This window comes from Pyrus communis, chromosome 17 (assembly GCF_041283825.1).
Source record: "Pyrus communis isolate YQ-2024b chromosome 17, ASM4128382v1, whole genome shotgun sequence".
NCBI classification, from domain to species: domain Eukaryota; kingdom Viridiplantae; phylum Streptophyta; class Magnoliopsida; order Rosales; family Rosaceae; genus Pyrus; species Pyrus communis.
In genome coordinates, this window is record NC_142581.1 from 28444789 (window position 1) to 28468173 (window position 23385).

The 23385-nt window shown below is 39.5% G+C and overlaps 2 protein-coding genes and 1 pseudogene across 3 annotated transcripts; 2 read left to right on the forward strand and 1 right to left on the reverse strand.

Annotated features, from left to right (window-relative positions):
* The first annotated feature begins 186 nt into the window (after window positions 1-186).
* LOC137708053 (tolB protein-like protein) lies at window positions 187-2607 on the forward strand. The gene has a single exon (XM_068447032.2). It carries the CDS (start codon window positions 366-368, stop codon window positions 2511-2513), a length of 2148 nt encoding a protein of 715 aa, XP_068303133.2. The 5' UTR covers window positions 187-365; the 3' UTR covers window positions 2514-2607.
* A 4723-nt stretch (window positions 2608-7330) lies between these two features.
* On the forward strand, window positions 7331-22103 carry LOC137707659 (uncharacterized; annotated as a pseudogene). Its single transcript, XR_015958156.1, has 22 exons — window positions 7331-7336; window positions 7659-7785; window positions 7860-8157; window positions 8275-8345; window positions 13117-13181; window positions 13287-13369; window positions 13654-13820; window positions 13918-14039; window positions 14458-14518; window positions 14733-14937; window positions 15606-15962; window positions 16258-16398; window positions 16987-17177; window positions 17367-17576; window positions 17684-17776; window positions 18011-18223; window positions 18357-18917; window positions 18981-19060; window positions 19149-19234; window positions 19472-20198; window positions 20398-20544; window positions 20681-22103. The product of XR_015958156.1 is annotated as an uncharacterized LOC137707659 (transcript).
* Window positions 21137-22472, reverse strand: LOC137707516 (chlorophyll a-b binding protein of LHCII type I, chloroplastic). Its single transcript, XM_068446398.2, has one exon. It carries the CDS (start codon window positions 22040-22042, stop codon window positions 21245-21247), a length of 798 nt encoding a protein of 265 aa, XP_068302499.1. The 5' UTR covers window positions 22043-22472; the 3' UTR covers window positions 21137-21244.
* Between the last annotated feature and the right edge of the window lie 913 nt (window positions 22473-23385).

Genomic DNA, 23385 nt, shown 5'->3' on the forward strand with positions numbered 1-23385 from the left:
TGGTTGTCCAAGTTTGCTGCAGAGTATCTAATCGTAGCGCTGGACCCAATTGTTCATGCAAGAACTCGATATGTGTAAAAGCACAAAGAAAATCCCCAAATCACAATTCCTTAATTAATTCTCACATTAATTTCTCAAAGAGTTAAATTAGTAGACGTCACCCGTGAGGACTACTTGAATAAATAAAAAGTATACCGACTTTTTAGTTATAATTTATTTTGGCTTCTCGGTCCAAGAAATGGAAAATGAAAAATATTTCAGCTTGATTGACAAGACAAAAAAAAATATCTCAGCTTGATTGACAAGAAAAATAAAATATTTCAGCTAGTCTGTCTGTGTTTGCTAATCGCCACGAAGTAGCGAAAATGCTACGTCAGCTCTACATCAGGACCTATCCGCAGCAGCTGCCCAGGATTTCCACTTCCTCACTAAACCCACCATCTTTATCTTTTTCTTTTCCTCCACGACGTAATCCCCCCATAAATACCATTGCCGTCTTCTTCCTTCATCATCTCACAGCTCCCACGATGAACACCGACCCCAAAGGCACTGTCGTCTTCTCCACTGTTGGCAGACCCCACTATGGCTTCGACATTTTCGCCCTCCCCATCCTCCTCCACCCCTCCTCCACCAATATCGGCCCTGAGCGCCGCCTCTCCGACGGCCGTTCCATCAACTTCAATGCCCAATTCGCCGACAACAACCACGAACCCCACTCCCTCGTCTTCATCTCCGAGCGAACCGGGTTTCCCGCCATTTACTTAACCCGACCTGGACTCCCCCATCCCCAGCTCTTGCACTCCGAACCCGGATCCTTCTTCCACGACCGACCCATCATAAAAAATCACACCCTCTACTTCGTTTCAGCTCACCAGGATCCCAGTCGATACTTCAAATCCTGGTCTGCTCTCTACTCCTCCACACTCCATGACAAAATCACAACCCGATTGACTCCGTCTGACTCCGTCGATTACAGTCCCGCCCTCTCTCTCTCCGGAAAATTCGTCGCCGTCGCCTCGTACGGATCTCGTCCATGGGCCGGTGAGTTTCACGAGCTCAACACCGATATCGTCGTATTCGAAGCATCGCGACCCAGCAAGCGCTTACTCGTCTGCGAGCGCGGTGGCTGGCCCACCTGGTCCGGCGACTCCGTCATATATTTTCACCGCCAACATGACGACGGCTGGTGGAGCATTTTCCGGGTCGAATTCCATTTTCCCAAAGATCTGAAGCCCTCTTCTGGGTTCCCGATCACTCCCACTCGAGTCACTCCATCGGGGCTCCACTGCTTCACTCCGGCAGCTCTCCACGACGGTAAACGAATCGCCGTCGCGACTCGCCGGCCTGGTAAGAATTTCCGACACGTTGAGCTTTTTGATGTCGAATCCAAGACGTTTCAGCCGATGACAGAGATCCTGAACCCGAATTTCCACCATTACAACCCGTTTGTTTCGCCCGATTCAGAGCTCCTCGGGTATCACCGATTCCGGGGTGATTCGACTCAGTGGGGCGAGTCCGATTCCACAATTCCTTATATCGAGCGAGTGTCGTCGCCTTTTGAACAACTCCAGATGCTGAGGATTCAGGGTTCGTTCCCAATCTTCTCTCCGAGCGGCGATCTGATCGCGTATAATCAGGATTTGGGTGAGAACAGCGGAATCAAGGTCATCAAATCGGACGGCTCAAAGCGCTGGAATTTGATCAAGGGCCGGGCAGCCTTCTACAACGCCTGGAGCCCAACCGAGAAGCACGTCATCTACACCTCGGTGGGCCCAATATTCCAGTCGGCCAAAACAACTGTCCAGATTGCACGAGTCGAATTTCACCCATCAGATCTCGACGGCGATAAAGAGGACGTCCCGTGCAATGTAAAGATGTTAACTAAGGAAGAAACGGGGAATAACGCTTTCCCTTCGTGCTCTCCAGACGGCATGTCGTTGGTATTCCGCTCCGGTCGGACAGGGCACAAGAACCTCTACATTATTGACGCCGTTGACGGCGAGTTTAACGACAGTGTGCGTCAATTAACTGAGGGCCCCTGTATCGATACCATGCCAAGTTGGTCACCAAAAGGTGACCTCATTGTTTTCTCTTCGAACAGACACAATCCGGATGACGCAGCCGTGTTCGGCATTTACGTCGTCAAACCGGACGGTACCGACTTGAGGAGGATCCCGGTGGCGGGAAATGAGTCGCACAGGGAGAGGATCAACCACGTATGCTTCAGCAAGGACGGGGAGTGGCTTCTGTTCGCGGCGAACTTGAGTGGCGTGACGGCTGAGCCGGTGTCGTTGCCGAATCAGTTTCAGCCGTACGGGGAATTGTACGTGGTGAGATTGGATGGGAGTGGGTTGAGGAGGCTGACGTGGAATGGGTACGAAAATGGGACGCCAGCGTGGCACGAGGGTGGTGATGAGCTGGACATGGGGGCCTTGCGGTTGGGAAATGAAGTTGGAGGAGATGAGCTCAAGGGTCGGTTTGAGGAACCTCTTTGGATTTCTTGCGACTTCTAGAAATATAAAAGGAGGGAGGGTTTTGTTAATAAATAATTGTTTTTATAAAAGAATAAATTTATGCTTTAATAAAAAAAGAGATGCAAGTTATGAATTGCTCTGGTTGTTCGAGCGTTCTCTTCAACTTATTGCATGTGAATTCAAATTCTATCCCCTTATTATTATTATTTTTTCTTTCTTGATTGTACTTAAATGAAAGAGGTGTTGTACTCAAAATAAAATAAAATAAAATAAAAAAAAAAAAAAAAAGAGGTGTTGTCTCCATCACAAAAAGGAAGAGAGCTTTTACAGGGGGTGATCAAGTCTGGTGCTCAAAACGTAAACGAATTGGCCGACGACATGTCCCGAAGAACAAGGTATATACATTCCACAAATTAGATACTCTGGTAATGCTGCCGCTGCAAATATTTGAATGCTGGTGACCAAGACAAACATTCCAACCTCTTTAACCTTAAATTGACAAGAAGAGTGCATTTTTGCTCATCACCATTTAAAACGATAAGCATACATCATACTAAATGGTGTAAACAAAAATGCTCCCAACAAGAAAATACTAGACTTCTTGTTACTTTTGAGGCTGTCAGTGTTTTTGACGAGTTACCATTGCATATGCGACAAATTATGACTTGACATTCAAAATTAAAGTCAAAATCCTACAGGTTTTGTTACAGCGGCATTGATGAAATTATCCCTTTCAGTTTTTACAAATTTGATACGAGACAAAGATTAAAGACTAATTACTATTCTACTTCAAGTTTAAAATAAAACAAAGTTTAAAGATAATAATACAGAAAATTAACAGAGTTGGAGACCAAAATTCAGAACAACTTACGGGGATTCGATCAGGTTGTTCGGCCGAAAACGCAATGCAACTGCAAACCGGATGATTCTCTATCTTTGGTACTTTTGGCCCTTTGACGAAATTTTTGAGCCGAACATTTGGGCCCGACCCGGCGAGGCCTATCAAAATTAGGGATGGGTAAATACCCATTAGTTATAGGTAATCGCGATTATCCGTCCATTTAAATTTGATGGTTACGGTTATGGGTATTACCTGCGGTTATAAACGGGTACCCATTTAACCGTTTATTTTAATATATGTAAAACTAAAAAAAAAAAAAAAAAAATTAGTTTCTAACTAGGTTTAGTATCCCGAGATATATTTGGTTGTAAAGGGCCATATATCTATATATATATATATATATATTTATGCCTCACTTGAGAGAAAAATATAGTTGATAGAACGAGCTAATATTTAATATATGTGATTGAATGTGCTAAAACATTAGAATGTTCGATAGTTTTGTTTTGGAATCTTTTGGAGCTTTGACCAATTCAAGATAATGATTACCTTGAACATTTAGAAACATGTTATTATCAGATGATGCATACCTATATATATTATCAGAGTTGTTAGAGATTGAAGTGAAATGAGAGTCATGTATTATTCTGTTTAAGAGATTGAAGTGAAATGAAAGTCATGTATTATTCTGTTTATTTTCTTCACTAATATCAGATAAGATAAATGAATGTAGAGAGGGACAAATGAGGAAAACATGATTATTACTTTCTGCTTTTCATCTTTTTGTATTACCCATACCATACAAACATATGTCTCTTTTAATGCATGTAAAAGGCTTTCACACCAAAACAATAAAAACCAAACTTCTATTATTTAAGCAATATAATTTTGACTTCTATTCTTTCACTTTCCACCCTTAGCCATATGTGGTTGTTTTCTTTATGTGGGTATTCACACAAATTTCACAACAAAAATCATTACTTGAGTATTTATAGTCTCAACAACTACTAATGTTAGTGAAAAACAATTCAAGAATTAATTACAAAAAACAAAAAGGCATAACTTTGTATTACTTGTAGGCAAGAAACCCCATTATTTTTCTTAAAAAAGGCACAAGGTACGGAGAAATGTCATCACAGTAATTCTCAAGCCTATCTTTTCTCTTTATGCAACTCCACCCCTCTCTCTCTCTCGTTCAGTTAAATTTAGGCCACAACACATTGTTAAACACGCTCTTGACAATGAGCTAAGGAACCGAATGCTTGTTTACTACAAAATTGTTCACAATATTCATCAAGCAATCCAAGTAATCTATAAAACATGGTTTCAATTTCGATATTTTTTCAGCAATGATTGCATGAACTCTAATTTTACGTTTTTTTTTTTTTTTTTCTTCAAATTATAGATTTAGCTTAAATTTATTGTTATTATAATTGTGGTGAATTGAATATGCGTGAATAAGAGAAGAAACCCTACACGCATGGGAGCCGCAACCTAAAGCCACGTTGCCTAAGCCACTAAGTCGTTCCTGCTCCAAAACTCTAAGGTCCAAAACAAATATATTTTGCATCACCTTTCTTACAGACCTGGGCTGCCTGCAGTTGACTTGCAACCCAATTGGGCATATGCACCAAACTGTCCCACTTGTTTTTTTTTTTTTTTTCTTTTGGACCTTGTTTTATTTTTGGCTCGCATGAAATAACAAGCCCATGGGTTAGGCCTTGTTTTTCACTTTTCCTTCTTAGCCCAATAATTGGGTATATAATCTGTTAATCCATTTACTTCTCCTTTGTTGCCCAGCAACCCAACAACCACTCTTTTGGGCTTGCAAGCCACGATAACCCCATATTTTGGGGTTGTCACTCATCCTTTTTACACATAGGTCCCGAAACTATTCTCGTTCACTACATATGTATATTGTGTTTGTTTGTAGGTATCATGAACCTAGAGTTCGTACTTAAACTCGAACTTGAAGTTTTGAAAATAAGTGCCATAGAAATTCGAAGTTTCATAAAACAATACACCTGTAAAAATCCGGAGTTCTTGTAGGTGATTTGTTAGGATTACATGTAGATTATGCTTTTAAAAACAACTGTAAAATTTAGTTTGTGCGAATTACTTTATTGTCCATAATTTTATTTTGTGATAGAAGACAAAAATGTTTTTTCACCCTCTTATAGTTAACAAAAAGAATTTCATTAATATGTGGTTTAAATTAACTTCTTCCTTACAAATCTGTTATGTGTAAATAAACTAACTTGAAATAGGTCCAATTTTATGGAAAGAGATCCTCTCCGGATCCCTTCCACCAAATCCACCAAATCAATTAATCCAGACCCTTAAAATTTGATTCAACGGTTACAAATATGGGACCCCTTTAAAAGTTATAATAACTTTAGGCGTTGGACTAAATTTCAAGGGTCTGAATTAGGTGATTGGGTGAATTTGGTGGAAGAGATCCAGAAAATATCCCTTTTCCAATTTTATGGCCTAACAATTAGATTAGTCCAATTTTTGTTAGGTTGATACTTTGCATTATGATTACTATTTTACTCTACTATAGCTATTCAATGGAAAAAGAAGAAAAAAAGAAAAAAAAATTGAAACGATCGGTACTTTGCTAGCCATTCATTTTGAGAATAATCGCTAAAAAGAGAGCGACTAATATCCTATAAAGTCGCTCCCTTCATACCTATCACTCCTCTTTCAATTTTTTTTTTTTTTGGTTTTTTATTTTTTATTTTTTTATTTTATTAATGTTTATTTTATTTCTCTTAGCATAGCAACAAGCTATCATATTCGTGTTTTTCAAAATATATTTTTTCCGTGCAAAATATATTATAATTCATTTTTAAACACTTATAATCAATGATTTAAAACCTAAATTTAAAGATATTTTCTATTTTCTCACTTTAAGAATCAATAAAAAATAGTTTCAGGACCTAATAATCGGTAGGATCACATCTAAAGGTTTTTCAATATTTTCCTTAATTCGAACGTAAAATATTTCTTAAAGCTAAAAATTTCAATTTTTTTTTTCACAAAAAATTGTGTGCTATAAGCCAAAGTTAAGGTCATTCTATTCGCACCACATATTTCTTAAAATTAAGTTAGAACAATTCCAAAATTTCGGACACCTATAAATCTCTTGGGGGGCCTCGCTATTAGTTATATTCTTTTTCTATTTTTTTTTTCAACTCAGGTACCCTATTAGTCGGTATAAACCCAGATTTCAGCTGATCTTTTACAATCTAAACTACCTATCATGTAATTATTTTTACAGTCTAAACTACATGTCATATAAGTACTTGTACAAGCTAAACTACCTATCATATTATAATATTAGTTGACATAAACTTAGATTTCAACTGATCTTTTATAATCTAAACTATCTATTATATAAATACTTTTACAGTCTGAACTACTTGTCATACGAGTATTTGTACAAGCTAAACTATCTATCATGGTGGAATAAATAATTTTACATGATTCTAACAGTAAGATGTAGTCCTCCATCTTGGTAATATTGAAAGCCCCCGAAGTTAACACAATTAATGTCAAAAGCCTCTTGAGCAATTACTTATATAATGCTCGCGAATCATGTAGACTAGAATCATTTAACAAATACCAGCAAAAATGAAGTTACTGTTGTAAACGACTCAACGAAAACATGTAAAATTACTTGTAGTTCTCATAGCTTCATGCGAATTTAAATTCAAATTTGGATACTAACCTGCAAGAATCACGGGTAAAATTCAAAACAAGAGTTGGACAGAGTTTTTGATGAAACGATAAGATTTGATGAGTAACTTTTTTTTTTTTTTTTTTAATACAACGATATATTTTACACTGAAAAAGATGAGAGTTTTTTTTTATAAAATGAGGAGATTTGATGTGTAACTTAAAGTTCCATGTTAATTTTGGAAGAGTCATGATAAAACATTCAACGAAAGTCGATGCAATTTTGTTTTCAAATTATAGACACTTTAATTGCTCTACTTATTAGACCCTACCTATGACTGTGCAGTACATTAGACTCATATCAAAACATACAGATCAGGATCTTCTCCTGAGCAAAGGGTGAGGATCCTCTTAACCAAACTCATTAAACCATTGAAATTTTATTCAACGGCTACAAATAGGGGACTCTTCTAAAAATTATAATAATTGTAGCTGTTTGATAAAATTTCAACGGTGGCGGCGAAGGAGGAACCAGATTCAAAACGCTTTAAACCCTTCACAGTACAAACGGAAACGGTTGAGTCGGAAACTCAGACAACAAGCAAAGGGGTTTGAGGCTTTGAGCACTGCGCAAAAGCAAAAGCCTGGCTATGGCTGTGTAGAAGAAGAAGAAGAAGAAGAAGAGCGGTTCATGGCGTCTGCTGAGCGGCCAATACCTCGGAGAAATCTCAGCTCTGTGCTTCCTCCACCTTCCTTCTCCCCTCTCTGCTGTCCCTTACCTACTCGCAGGTATGCTTCTCTCTCTCTCTCTAAAACCTTTCAGCTTCAAATTCATTGTATGTTGATTTGAATGCACAAAACAGGGTCGGGTTGGCAAATCATGGTGTATGATTTGGAAATGGGAAGAATGGTGAGGTCGTTCGACGTGTTCCGAGGGATTCGAGTGCACGGGATAATCTGTTGTAGCTCTACTTCTAGTACTGAATGCGCAGATGGAACACTAGCTTCTTCTGTTGCTTTCGAATCACGGTGTTCGGAGAAAGGAGAGTGAAGATGTTTAGTTTGCAGATTGAAACGGAGCAGCAAGTCAGTGTCAGTTTTACTCTATTGCAAACCTTGCCAAAGTTCGCGAATTGGGTCTTGGATGTTTCCTTCTTCAAGATAAAACTTCAAGTTCCAATGCTTTTTCTAACTAAATATTCGGTTTCCGGCTGGCTTACGTCGGGTTATGGAGTTGAGAATTTAGTTTTTGTTGTTTGATTGGTGAATTGGTTGCATGGCTCTGTGAGTGGTTCAAATGGGGAGGATGATTGTCTTGCTATAGGTTGTAGTGACTGTAGAAATGATATGTTTTATTATATCCAATTCTGATAAGCTAGGTTGATTTATATACATCTTACACACACAATAAACTAATGTGGCGTGCTTGCTATCCATGCTGCAGCACATGAGAGCATATGGGCTGTATCATGTGGTAATGTGCTGTCAGGGAATGTGCTGTCAGGGAATGTTGCAGTGCTTGCTGTCCAGGTTGTATTCCACGCGTGCTTGCTGATGGAGCAGATTGTGACTAGGTCTAACATCCCCCCGCAAGCTGAGAGGACGGGACACAACTGGAAGCTTGGAAACCAGAGTCTTGAACCTTGATGACGACAAGCCTTTGGTGAATAAATCAGCCACTTGATCTTGTGAACAAATAAAGTTGACAATAAGCTCTCCACGCACCACTTTTTCACGTACGAAATGATAGTCAACCTCGAGGTGTTTCGTGCGGGAATGGAAAACAGGATTAGATGCCAAAGCTATCGATGAAATGTTATCACACCATAGTTGTGGACGAAGAAAAGGCAACTGTAAATCACGAAACAAAGAGCGTAGCAAAGAAATCTCTGCTGCTGTATAGGCCAGTTGCCTATACTCAGCCTCGGTGCTTGATCGGGAGACCGTCTTTTGTTTCTTGGAACTCCAGGAGATGAGGTTCGAACCCAAATATATACCATAACCTCCCGTAGAATGGCGCGTATCAGGATCTCCTGCGTAGTCTGCATCTGAGAACGCACTGAGCTGCATGCTGCCAGGTTTGTACAACAAACCTTGTGCGTACGTAGATTTAACGTACCATAAAATGCGTTTCACAGCCGTCCAGTGGGTTGTAGTAGGAGCATGCATGAACTGACACACTTGATTAACGGCATATGAAAGATCAGGACGTGTGATCGTAAGGTACTGTAAGGCCCCCACGACACTTCTGTAAGTGTAAGGATCAGGATGTGGATCACCCTCATGTAGACTGAGTTTCTGACCTGCACAGACGGGCGTTGAAATAGGCTTGGCATCAAGAAAATTGGTCCGCTTCAAAAGATCCAATGCATACTTTGCTTGACTAAAATGCATCAGATTATGCGAATAGGAGACTTCCACACCCAGAAAATAGTGGAGAGGCCCCAAGTCTTTCATTGAAAATAATGTGCGTAGCTGCTGGATTAAACGATGTATTTGCCGTGGATGATTGCCTGTAAGTAATATATCATCAACATAAATCAACAGAAGTAAATAAACACCTTGTTGCTTGAAGACAAACAACGAATAATCACACTTGGATTCCTGAAAACCCAAATGAAGCAGGAAATCCGAGAAACGTTGAAACCAAGCTCTCGGTGCTTGTTTCAAACCGTACAAGCTCCGTTGTAACTTGCATACATGATGTGGGTATTGGGAATCAACAAACCCAACAGGCTGCTTCATATACACCTCCTCCGCTAGATACCCGTGTAAAAAGGCATTCTGAACGTCAAGTTGACGAACTGGCCATCGATTTGAGACTGCAAGACTAAGTACTAATCGAATGGTACTGTGCTTGACCACTGGACTGAACGTTTCGCCATAATCCACGCCGTGTTGCTGATGAAACCCATTGGCAACTAGCCGTGCCTTATATCGGTCAATGGAGCCGTTTGCATGTCGTTTAATCTTATAAACCCACTTGTTTGGGAGCAAATTCATATGAGGTTTGTAGGGAACAAGATTCCACGTCCCAGAATGCTGTAAGGCATTAAATTCTGTGACCATAGCATTTCGCCATTCCTGTTGTTTGACGGCTTGACTAAAGGACGTAGGTTCAACAGGTGTATCAGTGGTGACGACATGCAAAGCATATTTGGGATTAGGTTTCTGGATGCCAGCTTTGGAGCGTGTTTGCATGTGATGTACGGCATTAGGTGCACAACCAAGGTCCGGTTGCTGTTCAGGTTCACTGATAGTTTCTTGCTCATTGGGCATTTCTAAAGGTACAATATCAGGGTTGAGAACAGGAGGGGTATTAGGGATTGCAGGCACACTAGGGTTATCTATGGAATCCACAGAAGAAATTATATTTGTTGGGGGAGGGTCATGGGAAAGAAGTTGGGCAGTGCTAGGAGAGGCGATGACTGGGGAGTGTGATGGAGATAAGGAAGGGAAAACAAATAAGAGATCAGGTGGAGGAGAACTACCTGTGGCATGGACGCTTTCCTTTCGAAGTGTGATATCCTTGAATGGAAAAGAGTCCTCATCAAAGAGGACATGGCGAGACAAGTAAACTCGTCGTGTAGATACATCCAAACATTTGTACCCCTGATGATCTAGCGAATAACCTAAGAAAACACAGGATTTGGACTTAGCCTCAAGTTTGTGTTGTGTGTAGGGTCTTAGCCACGGGAAACACCTACACCCAAAGACTTAAAAAAAATCATATTTTGGTGTTCTTGTAAACAATTTTTCATAAGGTGACTTATTCGACAGAACACGAGTAGGCAACCTATTGATGATATAGGTGGCTGTTTGACATGCATCAGGCCAAAAGTTTGAGGGAACACCAACATGAGACAACATGACTATGGCAGTTTCGACAATATGACGATGTTTCCTTTCTGCAAGACCATTTTGTTCTGGGTGTTTGGGACAAGAAAACCTTTGTGAGATGCCATGTTTATCTAAAAAATCTCAAAAAGCATTACTCTTATACTCTCCTCCTTCATCACATTGGAGAAGCTTGATAGAACGCTAAAACATGTTTTCAACCTTGGTTTTGAATTTAAAAAATATTTGGAACACCTCAGACTTATTTTTCATAGGAAAAATCCAAGAATATTTGGAAAAATCATCGACAAACAATAAGTAATAACGATATCCTTCATTTGAAATAACGGGTGAACACCAAACATCCGAATGTAAAAGATCTAAAGGGAATTGCGAAACAGATTCTGAAACTTGAAACGGCAATTTGGTACTCTTGCCTAATGGACACGAATGACAGAAAGGTACAGCAGAGGTGCCACTAATTGGCACTTGATTATTGGAAATTAAAAATTTGATTATTTTAGACGCAGAATGGCCCAAACGAGCATGCCATTTCTGTGCAGACACTCGGACTCCTAAACACGCTAGAACGGGATGATTGGATGATCCACCGCCATTAGGAAATGGGTATAACCCATTCTCACACTTCCCTCGGAAAAGCGTCCTCCGGGTCTTGAGATCCTTAACAAGAAAGAAATGTGGAAAGATTAGTATATAACAGCTATTGTCAAGTGTAAAACGATGGGCAGAAATTATACTGGTGGAGGCCGAAGGACAATGTAATATGTTGTTAAGTTTAAATGAGCAAGAGTCAGTCATGATTTGATTTGAACCAGAATGTGCAATAGAAAGACCAGTATCATTACCTACTCCACCAATGTTTTCATTACCATTATACTCCTTGGGATTGACAAGGTTCTGTAGCTCAGGAGTAATATGGGCGTTTGCCCCAGTATCAGGTAACCAGGAGCCATTTTGCTGACGATTCAGTGTGGTTGGAGATGAAGCCATAGCTGTTAGACGGTTGGTTGTAATACGACCTTCGTAGGCTGCATTCATGCGATGATAGCAATCAAGGGCGGGATGCCCTTATCTTCCACAGATTTGACAAGTTATACGACCACCACGGGAAACAGACCATGCAACGGATTGTTGTCTGTGGGCATTGTTGTTGCGAGAAACAAACCCTCTCTGATTTACAGAGGAACCACGGTTGGACGGTCCAGCGCCTCGTCCAGTACCTCGAAGACGTCCACCACGTCCTCTTGCAGCCACATACACATTAACTGGAGCAGTGTCTGTCACCTGAACAGTTTGCTCCGCCATCCTTCTCTCAGTGGTGAGAAGGAGAGACTCCAGAGTGGGATACGTGATAGGAGAATCACGTGCTTGTGCGGCATTCACGGTCATTTCAAAAGCAGGTCCAAGATTATTGAGAATAATCTGAACAAGCTCATCCTCTTCAACTGGTTTGCCAGCTAGGGCTAGGTTGTCAGAAATAGAATTCATCTTGTCAAGAAAATCAACAATTGAAAGGTCACCTTTTTTGGTTTGCAACAGTTCGTTGCGAAGAAACAGAATTCGATTCTGAGAGGATGATGCATAGCGCTGCTCCAAAGCTTCCCAAGTTGCTCGAGACGTGCGCTTGCTTGCCACAGTTGATAACACAGAAGCTGTGAGCGAGCCATTGATCCAACTGAGGATCATTTGATCATGTTGCGTCCAGGAAGTGTACGAAGGATTGACTGCAGTATTTCCAGGAAGATTCATACGAGGACAAACACAGGAGCCATCTACGTACCCCATTAGATCACGACTCCTCAAGATAGGAAGAATCTGGGCTAACCACAATGGGTAGTTAGTTCGATCGAGTTTGATGTTGACGATGGTGGTCATGGCGGAGGAAAACGGGATGGTTGGATTGATGGTAGTGGTGGTGGTGTTGTTGCTGCTAGTGTCAGACGACATAATGAAAGGTAGTGGGCGGAAAAAAAATTAGATCGATGTCGTTGGACTTAGAGAGCTCTGAGTACCATGTAGAAATGATATGTTTTATTATATCCAATTCTGATAAGCTAGGTTGATTTATATACATCTTACACACACAATAAACTAATGTGGCGTGCTTGCTATCCATGCTGCAGCACATGAGAGCATATGGGCTGTATCATGTGGTAATGTGCTGTCAGGGAATGTGCTGTCAGGGAATGTTGCAGTGCTTGCTGTCCAGGTTGTATTCCACGCGTGCTTGCTGATGGAGCAGATTGTGACTAGGTCTAACAGTGACAACTCTGTCCATATATGGGATGTCTCAGCTTCTTCCGTGGTTCTTCAAGTTCGACATCCTGGTTAGTTAGTTCTAACTGAATTAACTAATTTGTTTTGAGCTTTTTTTTCTCAATTTCCAATTTTTATTTGAAGTTGAAGTATTAAAATTTTAATTTGAACTGTAGAGAGGACCCTTCTTTATTCAATGCGGTTATGGGGTGCCACTGTTCAAGCTCTCCATGTTGCATCTCGCACTATCTATAATGAGGTGCCTAATCTTTTCTTTCCATGATTCTCCGAACCCACCTACATGATTGCCATATGCACCCAGTGCATGCTTAAATTGTTCTACTTTTTTTTAAGTTTCACCGAGGTTCTGAAATGAAAAAAAAAGAAAACTATCATAATTAGAAAAGTCTTTCACAGTGATCTGATCGATTACATATTCTATGAATCACCCCCTCTTCCCCTGATGCCCCTTTTAATAGTCTTAATATACTGATATTTCTGTTTTCTTAAGTTCTTAACTTTTGAACAATTGGGTTTGCACAGATCATTGTATGAAAAGTAGCGTCTCAGTATAATGCTGCATCTTTAACTAATCAAGTAGAAGACGGCATTGATCATATACGCAAACTTGTTGGACATGAAGGTTCAATCTTTCGGATAGCCTGGTCTTTTGATGGAACCAAATTGGTTTCTGTCTCTGATGATCGTAGGTGAATTTGTTGCTTCAATTCTATGATCCTAAATTCAGTATCATGTGTTTTCCCCTTGAGAGTGTTTCCATTCAACTTGGTCTCTTCTTTGGTACAGTGCTCGTGTCTGGGCAGTTTGTGCGGAAACAAAGCATTCTGAAAAGCCAGGAGATCCCATTGGCCTTGTTTTGTTTGGTCACAATGCCCGAGTTTGGGACTGCTGTATTCTTGGTTCAGTAAGCTTTACAAAAGTTTTTGAGCAGTCGTTGTCTTCTTCTCCTTTCTTTTTTGTTTCACTCCAATCCAAACAAAATCACATCATTGGAAAATCAACTCACCATGTCCGTGCAACATAGATAAAAACAGATTATTAGCATCAGTTATATCCTGGGGAATTTTTTTTCATTTGAATGGGTTTTCAATCCTATCTATCTATCTCTAAGTTTTCCATTTAATGTGCACTGTGTCAGTGTGTAGGGTGAGAAGAATTAACTTTCCAAAATCAATTATCCTAGTCAGCTTGAACTTTTTATGTAATCACACTGGGTTTGTCCTGCATGTGATTAACTCCTGATGGAAATGGTCCTGGTGGTTTAGACTAGATTGTAAAATTCCTTATGTATGGATTGCTGATTCCAAAACCATTTATTTGTTTTAGTTGATTGTCACTGCTGGCGAGGACTGGATGGTAAACACCTTCAAATGATCAAGGAGCATACGTAAGTGCCTTGTGGTTCTTTTTCTATCAATGGTTTGAAATAGCAAGTTATTGCTTTCATTTTCTAATTAACTTGAACTAGTAAATGAAATGCTCGTATGGGAATAGGAAGAATAAGTTTTACAGAAAAAAATGTTGGTAGTGATTCCAGAAACATTGATGTTCTGGTAACAACCTTGATCATCACTCCCTTTTTGTGGTCCTGTTATGTGCAGAGGAAGGGGCATATGGCGATGTTTGTACAATCCAAACTCTTCACTGCTCATTAATGATGGTTTTGATTCTGCAATTAAAGTGCATCAGCTGCACACTTCCTCTGGGGGCCTTGAGGGACATGCAGAGACAAAAGAATTTACTAGAATGATTACATACACAGTTCATATCCCTACTTTTTTCAGAGAATATTGGACCTATGGACAGGTAATACTCTGATTATTGAAGAAGGCTTGGGGGTCTATCCCAACATTCTTAACTCCAAGAAAATAAAGACCTAAGTTTGTATTGTTTTGTATTAGAAAATGCTATATAACAATTTGGTCCTCCACCTGCTCAGCTAGGGCTTTGATTCATTGATACCACAGCTAAGAAGTATTGTGGCTGTAAGAGTCCAACATCTTAAATCTCGTTTCTCTTAAGGGTCATTTAAATTGCTGTGGTTTGATTTCTGAATCCATACCCTGGAAAAAAGCCTTGTTTCGTAGGACGGGATGAATCCTGAATGAGATGAAACAATCAAAGCCCCATATTTTTTCCATGTCCCACCTCAAAAGTAGAAGAAAGAAGGCAGAAAGGAGATCCCTTCCCCCCCGCCTTAAAAAATGATGAATATGAAGTCCATGGGTAGACGTTCTATAGGGATTTTTAATGTGTTGTGAATAATTAATGGATGGGTAGTTAAGGTCTAAAAATTGATGCTTCAATATTCGAAATCCAAGAAAACCTTATAATGACTTCTATATGCACACATTTTCCTTATTTTGGTTTAAGCTTCCTAGATGTTGTCTTCCTCAAATTTAGTGAATATATTAATGTTATCTTACTTACATTGGTCTTAAGAAGAATTGTTTCCCTTTTCTAATTTGGCCCAGAAAAAGCGAATATGTCGGTCGCTTGCACTTTGCTTGTGAGGATACCCTTTATGTTTCAACAAACCATGGCTATCTGTAGCATGCTAGATTATTGGACACTGGAGAAATAGAATGGACTGAACTTGTCCACCTCAGTGAAGAGGTCCAGATTGTTTGCATGGATTTATTTTCAGAACCGTTTGAACTTTGCTCCAACATTGAGGACTGGGTTGCTGTTGGAGACGGAAAAGGAAACGTAACAATTGTTGGGGTTATATGTGATGGTTGTACTCCTAAAGTGGGTTTCTCCCTTACTTGGTCAGCTGGAATGGAGCGACAACTCCTAGGAACACATTGGTCCAAGTCACTAGGTTCTGGGTAATGATCAGTCACTGCTCTATTAAATAATAATTATTAATTATCTCTTCAATAGCTGAGTTCTTCATGACTACTATGTTGCCAAGGTTTTCATTCTAGATATTTGTTGTCCATAATTGGCAAGGGTGGGCCATATCATACAATGGCCACACATACCAGTGTGCCAATTTCTAGAATGGTATACCCATGCCACTTAAATTTCTGATGATAAGACATCATCTAAGCCTTGCTTTAATTTTTAGATTCGGAAGTTTAAAATATTTAAGTCACCAATTCTGCTGTTCATACCATGCAGGTATATCTTCACTGCTGATCCTAGAGGAACATTAAAGCTCTGGAAATTATCTGACCATTCTGCAATGTCTCTCTTATAGCAGAGTTCACATCAAGTTTCAGAACTCGAATTATGTGTTTGGATGCAGTGTTGCAAGAAGAGGTAACTGTTTTCCATTGTCTTCTTTTTCCTCTTAATTTCATGTGATTGGGATTTGCACATAAAGTGTGCAGAAACACTACGATGGATTAGTTAAACACCAGAGAAACCTGTGGAGTGTGGGTTGACCATGGCCAGCTTAAATTGAGACAAAATATAACACAAGGTGGTCACTGTTGTGTTAAGCCACATATCATATATCCTGATCCTTCCCAACATTAGTGTTTGTTCATCTCTCTCTCTCTCTCTCTCTCTCTCTCTATCTCTCTCTCACACACACACACACCCAATCAAATCATGTTTTTGAATATTCTTGTATGTTTAGATAAAAGGAAACTATGACTACTGCTCGGGTACAGATAGATATGAAGACTTTAAGGACAAGTCTAAGGAAATATTTAGCTCTTTGCCTAAATTTATAAAAGAGTAAACGTGAACTGTTGATCATGTGAAAAGAAGATGTGGCTTGGTTAACTTTTCAGTTCTTGAATTAAATCTAGAGAAAACTAGATGTTAGTCTAGTTTCTTTAGGAACTATTATGTATCCAGATATACTTATTGTTTTTATGCCCTTCTGGTTGATTTTTGCAGGTATTGGTATGTGGAGATATACGTGGTAATCTTGTTTTGTTCCCTTTGTTGAAGATTGTCTTGCATGGAACAGTAGAACCTATAACCTGAATGTATCTCTGTCCAATTACTTCAAAGGAGCTCATGGAATATCAAGTGTTTCAAGTCTTGCTATTGCTAGACTAAGCTCCAAAAAGATTGAAATATGCTCGGTACGGTCACAATTGACTTTTAATCTGCAAGGGTGATGAGTGATTATAACACTTGCTTTCCAGTATTTCTGAATGTGCATGTGTGTGTTTGTGCATAGTGAAATTGTAATGCCTTTTAAACTTTACCTTCTCCCTTTTCTTAATTAGAAACATTGTAACTGTACTCTCTTAATTTCCCACTTTTCTCAGACAGGAGCAGATGGGTGTATAAGCTATCTGGAGTATGAAAGAGATATGAAGAGTTTGGAATTTATAGGGATGAAACAAGTAAAAGAGTTGAGTCTTATTGAATCTGTTTCTGCTGATAATAGCTCTGTTAATGAGTTGTCAACCTGTCATTGTGCTGCTGGTTTTGCATCAGTGGATTTTATAGTTTGAAATTTAATGACTGAAACCAAGGTATCATCCCTTCCTGTACGGCTATACCAATAACTTTTTCCTCTGTAATGATTATAAGTTTTTTTGTGTTATTTATTTTGGTTCCTGAGGGTCCATATATTTTCCAGGTTGTCCAAATTCCATGCGGTGGATGGAGGCGGCCGCATTCCTATTGTCTTGGTGACATACTAGAAATAAAGAACTGTTTTGCATATGTTAAGGTTCGTAATTGACCAAAAAGTAGACATCGATAGCAGGTTATGATATGAGTTGTTTTAGTTTTATATAGGCCATGAAATGTTTTTTTTCTGCTAGGCACATTATTCCATCTCATCATTTGATCATTCCGTATACATTTCATTTGCTTACTTTGAAATAAAAAGAGCAAGTTTTCATCAAGTTTATAGAAATGTTGTATTTATCTTAAAAGTCTACAATATTCATTTGAATTTCAGGATGAGATCATTTATATCCATCGGTGATGGGGGCTTGATGGTGAAGGGAAGACTCTCCAGGAATTTGCATATGCAATTCCATGGGAGATAGATGCATTCCATATGCTTTGTCTCTGAAGATTTGCAACCTGGAGTAGATGAGAAGGACAGCCTATTCACTGGATCTAGTTGGATCGCTACTGGGTGTGAAGATGGAACTGTGAGGTTGACTATGTATGATTACAATTATTAGCAATTTACAATCTAAAATTCAAAAAAGAGAAAGTAGTTGAGCACCTCCGCTATGAAACTGAGGGGTTTTTCAGAGGGCTAGCAAGACCAGCTAAATGTCTAATGATTTACTTAGGTATACACCAGGTGTTGAAAATTGGTCTGCATCAAAATTGCTTGGGGAGCATGTTGGTGGATCAGCTGTGAGATCAATATGTTGTGCCTCAAAGTTATACATTGTTCCATCAGATACTGCCAACGTAAATGGAAAAAATGCAGCAGCAGAGAACAGAGAAACTCCAGTTCTATTGATTTCTGTTGGTGCAAAGCGGGTCTTAACTTCCTGGCCACTAAGAAGTAATAAGGTAAACAAAAAGGATGAAACACTATCTGATCAGCAGCATAACATCACTGGAAATGGAAATAAAGTTTTGTCGCAAGAGTCAACTTCGATGATTCCAGTGGCTTTCAACAGATATGCCAGTCAAGTATTCTAGTAATCCTAAATTTCCAGAAAATGTAGGCAATGATTCTATTGCAGAAACCAATGGAGGATCTAGATTATTGTCTTTGGAAAAGGGAAACATCGAGTTGAAATCTTCACTTAAAGGATAAATATGAAGATGACTGGAGACACCTTGCTGTCACTGCGGTTCTGGTCAAATGTGCTGGTTCCAGGTAATAGGAACTGACTAATGTTTGATTTCCTTATCTCATTTCCCTTTTGGATCTACTTCCAAGTTCTCGATTTCCTTTCAAGATTACCGTCTGTTTTATTGTTGTCGCCTGCTCAGATGCCACCCTTGCATTGCGGGCTCTAGTTTTGCCCTATAGGCTATGGTAATAATGGGGGAGCCCTATGTTGTTCTATTCTTAATGATTTCCTCGTAACCTCATTTACGACAATCCTTTCTTTATGATATTGTAGGTTTGATGTTGCTGTATTGCTTCCGTTGTCATCACCAGTTTTGGCATTGCAGCATGTTATCTTTCCTACATGTGTCCCTTCTGAAGGTCAGTCGTTGTTGAATGGACCACGTATGGGCATGAGAAATAGTTGTATGGGTTTGAGAAATACACACCAATTTAAATTTCTGGATCCCTCTTCTGAATTTGGAATGAACTTGTACTGATTAAATTTTCTGTATGCAAGGCCTCTGATCTGATGTTTCCACCTTTTTCCCCTTAGACTTTTGCTACTGTCACAGCTCATCTAAAGTCGTTATTGTCTCTTATAACTTTGATTTGCAGATAATATTCAGATGGGGAGTGTGTATATTCTCATTAGTGGAGCTACTGATGGAAGTATTGCCTTTTGGGACCTCATGAAAAGCATTCAAGCTTTCATGCAACTTGTGTCAGTACTTGATGTAGGAAAGTTCATTGATTGTCCAAAAAGGCCACGGACAGGGAGGGGAAGTCAAGGTGGACGGTAGTGGAGATCTTTAGGCAGTAGCATGTCAAAGAATAGACTAGGCACTGGTTCCACTATAAAAGCTGGAGAGGAAACTAATCGCAATTTGCCTATCACATTATGGATGGAATGTCATTGATGCAAAATTTCACGAGAACAGAACAGTTTCTTCACAAGCTATTGATACTGCTTCAGAAGTGAATGCTTATGATTCCTCCTCTGATGTATGTGAAATATCTCCTTTAGCTGTTTTCGAGAACATTCACCAGTCTGGTGTCAATTCTCTCCACGTTTCAGGTGTAGAGGGTTGTTGAAGTCCTGAAATTGGGTTTCTATACAATTTAATAAGTGGGGGTGATGATCAAGCGCTTAGTTGTCTTACGTTTGAATATTCAGTTTCAGCATCAAACTCTGAATTTGAGAATATGGCACTGATAATTAGAAATTCAGTCACTGAACTTGGAAGTACAAAACAAATTATTCACTCTTGTCAAGGCAAGAACTATTGGATCAGATTCGTAAATCATGATAAGGTCCCCTCAGCTCACAGCTCTGCTGTAAAAGGTAAAGGAAATTCTTCGAAACCAGATTACTGTCCCATTGTAGAGTAATTCACAATATTGAGAATAAAGACTGACTTTAACCTCTTGTTTTTTTTTAACGTCTCCTTCCCCAGAACCTTTGAAGGACTAGTGTCAGTGATTTTTCTTGCTGAAATTCACTGTATTTACTGTGTAATCAAATTGTGTTTTATTTTATGAAGGTGTTTGGAGGATCTTGGGTTTTTTCCACTGGTCTTGATCAACGTGTTAGGTGCTGGCGTCTTGAGGATGAAGGCAAACTAATTGAGGGTGCTTATTTCATCATAAGTGTGCCAGAGCCAGAAGCACTGGATGCTAAAGTGTGTGGCAGATGAGTAAAGTTCCTTATACTAACATAGATTCAAAAATGCCTTTATAGCAGAATTATTTAGTGTTTCAGTATGATATGAACTGATACCATATTTCTTTGACATTTTACCAAATATTGTTTGTGTACTTTTGTTTAGGAACCATTATCAGATTGCAGTAGCTGGAAGAGGAATGCAAATGCTTGAGTTCTCCGAATCTTTTAATGTCAGTTGATGAACGCAGAAGAGTCAAGTAGGTATTTTTGGTGATTTTATAATCCAAACAGCGATTTTTAACGGCTATTTTAGTAATAGCCATCATTCTATCAGACGAGTCTTCACAATTTCCACACTGGTATGCCTTCTGCCAATTCTTGTTCTCTGAATTGCAACAAGAATTGTAAACTCTTAAGAGGATTATGATATGGTGATAAGGGGTCCTCTATATTCAGGGTTCATTTTTCTTTTGGGCCTTTGATGCCAAGCATAAAGTATATTTTAGCCAATTTATCCAGATTTGGGGTTCGAATGCAAAATCTTGAGTTGTGAAGTGTAACAGAAAATAATAGATACGACAGTAAATTGTATAATTTAGCTTCAATGGATGTACGTGTTTTCAAGAGCAAGTTAAAATTGTCCATTGATGCAATTTTTAAAGCTTAATTTTACATACAAGCAGGTAGCTTATAGACCCTCTATTGTACACACTGATTAGGTTTCCTCACTTCCCGGGCACGAAGTTGGTGGCATAAGCCCAGGCATTGTTGGTAACAGGATCAGCCAGATGATCGGCAAGGTTCTCAATAGGTCCCTTTCCAGTGACAATGGCCTGCACAAAGAAGCCGAACATTGAGAACATGGCCAGTCTTCCATTCTTGAGTTCTTTGACCTTAAGCTCTGCAAATGCCTCTGGGTCATCTGCAAGTCCCAAAGGATCAAAGCTGCCTCCGGGGTACAGTGGGTCAGTGATCTCACCAAGGGGTCCTCCGGCAATGCGGTAACCCTCAACAGCACCCATGAGGACCACCTGGGTTGCCCAGATTGCTAGAATGCTCTGTGCATGAACTAGGCTTGGGTTTCCAAGGTAGTCAAGGCCGCCTTCACTGAAGATTTGAGCTCCGGCTTTGAACCACACTGCTTCACCAAACTTGACTCCGTTCCTGGAGAGGAGCTCCGGGAAAACACAGCCCAAAGCACCAAGCATTGCCCATCTTGAGTGAATGACTTCGAGTTCACGGTTCTTGGCAAAGGTTTCGGGGTCTGCTGATAGCCCAGCTGTGTCCCACCCGTAGTCACCGGGGAATTCACCGGTTAGGTAAGATGGAGCCTCACCGGAGAATGGTCCGAGGTACTTGACACGATCAGGGCCGTACCAGGGGCTCCCTGATGAGACAGCAGGCTTTTTGCCCGTTTTCCTCATAGAAACCCTACCATTTCCTTGGACAGCTGAGAACTCTGTCTGTGTGTTCAGAGGAATGGCCTTCCCAGTGAATGGGGATGAGAGAGCCATAGTTGCCATTGGGGATGAAAGAGAGAGAGACAGAGAGAGAGGAGATGCTGATGAAGTCGTTTGGTGATTTGAGTATGCAGAATATGATGCTTCTGTTTTTATAGGGGGTCCTGTGAGATCCAGAATCCTATCCAGAATCCATGTGTATCTCGATCCTTTTCCTGATTGGTTCTTATGGGTGATGTAGTGATTTAAGCATCCAGCTCATCTTCCCATCCAATCGATCAAGGACACCATTGCAAATTGCAATCGGATTATTGTTCAAATTATTTTGGACAATTTCCCTCAAAACCAAGATTTGGTCACTCTCATCCATACGTGTAGCGATTCCCTTATTACGAAAATTCTTCAGGACGCCGATGTATAATATATATTGCTATGTTTAATGACTGGTAATTCGATCATGAATTTATTTAACGAGTGAAGTTTGAATGTAAATGCAAAGACTGGAAAGAGCGTGTCGTACTTGTTTTTGGGCAAATTATATTAAGAATGCCGTTTACAGTTTTGGAAAGGGATCCTTTCCACTAAGTCTACCAAGCCTATCTATCCGAATCGTTGAAATTTAATCCAACGGTTACAAATATGAAATCCTTTTAAAAGGTATAATAACTTTAGCCGTTGAATCAAATTTCAATAGTTCAGTGGGTGAACTTAGTGAACTTGGTAGAAGGAATCTGGAGATGATCCCATTCCAATAGTTTTGATCTAATTTCCACAACTTCCCTTTACTTTGGATTTTGTCAACTTTTACCAATGTAGCTTTACAAGTATATCACAACCATCCTCACTTCCATCGATTGGAGAAAAATTTCCTTGGTACCCGTAACACAAGTGGCTCTATGTGTTATTATATAAGTGGTAAAATTTTTTACTTTTTATGTTATTAATATTTTAAAATAAGAATTTCATCATTTGTATAAAGACATATAGTATACTATCCCGTGTTCTGGTCACATTGAAAAATCTTTCTACCGATTGAGACTGATTAGCTGGCATGGAAATGTGCCCCACTTTTGGGACAGTTACTGCCTTTTTAATTTTTCCATTGAAAAATGATTTCTCCACCACTTTTAATCTCATACACTCCTTTTATTTGTTAACATTGAGCTCTAACAGACCTTCAAAAATCGTAAAAAATATAAGCTTGAGTAAAAGATGGTAATCTCTCATACCTTTCATTTAGTAATAGGCCAAAATTACAATAAAGTTTGTGACATATCCTAACATATTTAATTGGGCTGATATTTTCCTTAAACATTTATTTTTTTCTTGAAACTTATATTTTAGTTTCTATTTAATATTTACCCAAATTCAACTAAATTAATCTAATGGTAGGTTTGGAGAGCACT

Coding starts and splice junctions, on each gene's coding strand:
- LOC137707516 (XM_068446398.2), bottom strand. CDS start 22,042: ATGGCAACTATGGCTCTCTCATCCCCATTCACTGGGAAGGCCATTCCT.
- LOC137708053 (XM_068447032.2), top strand. CDS start 366: ATGCTACGTCAGCTCTACATCAGGACCTATCCGCAGCAGCTGCCCAGG.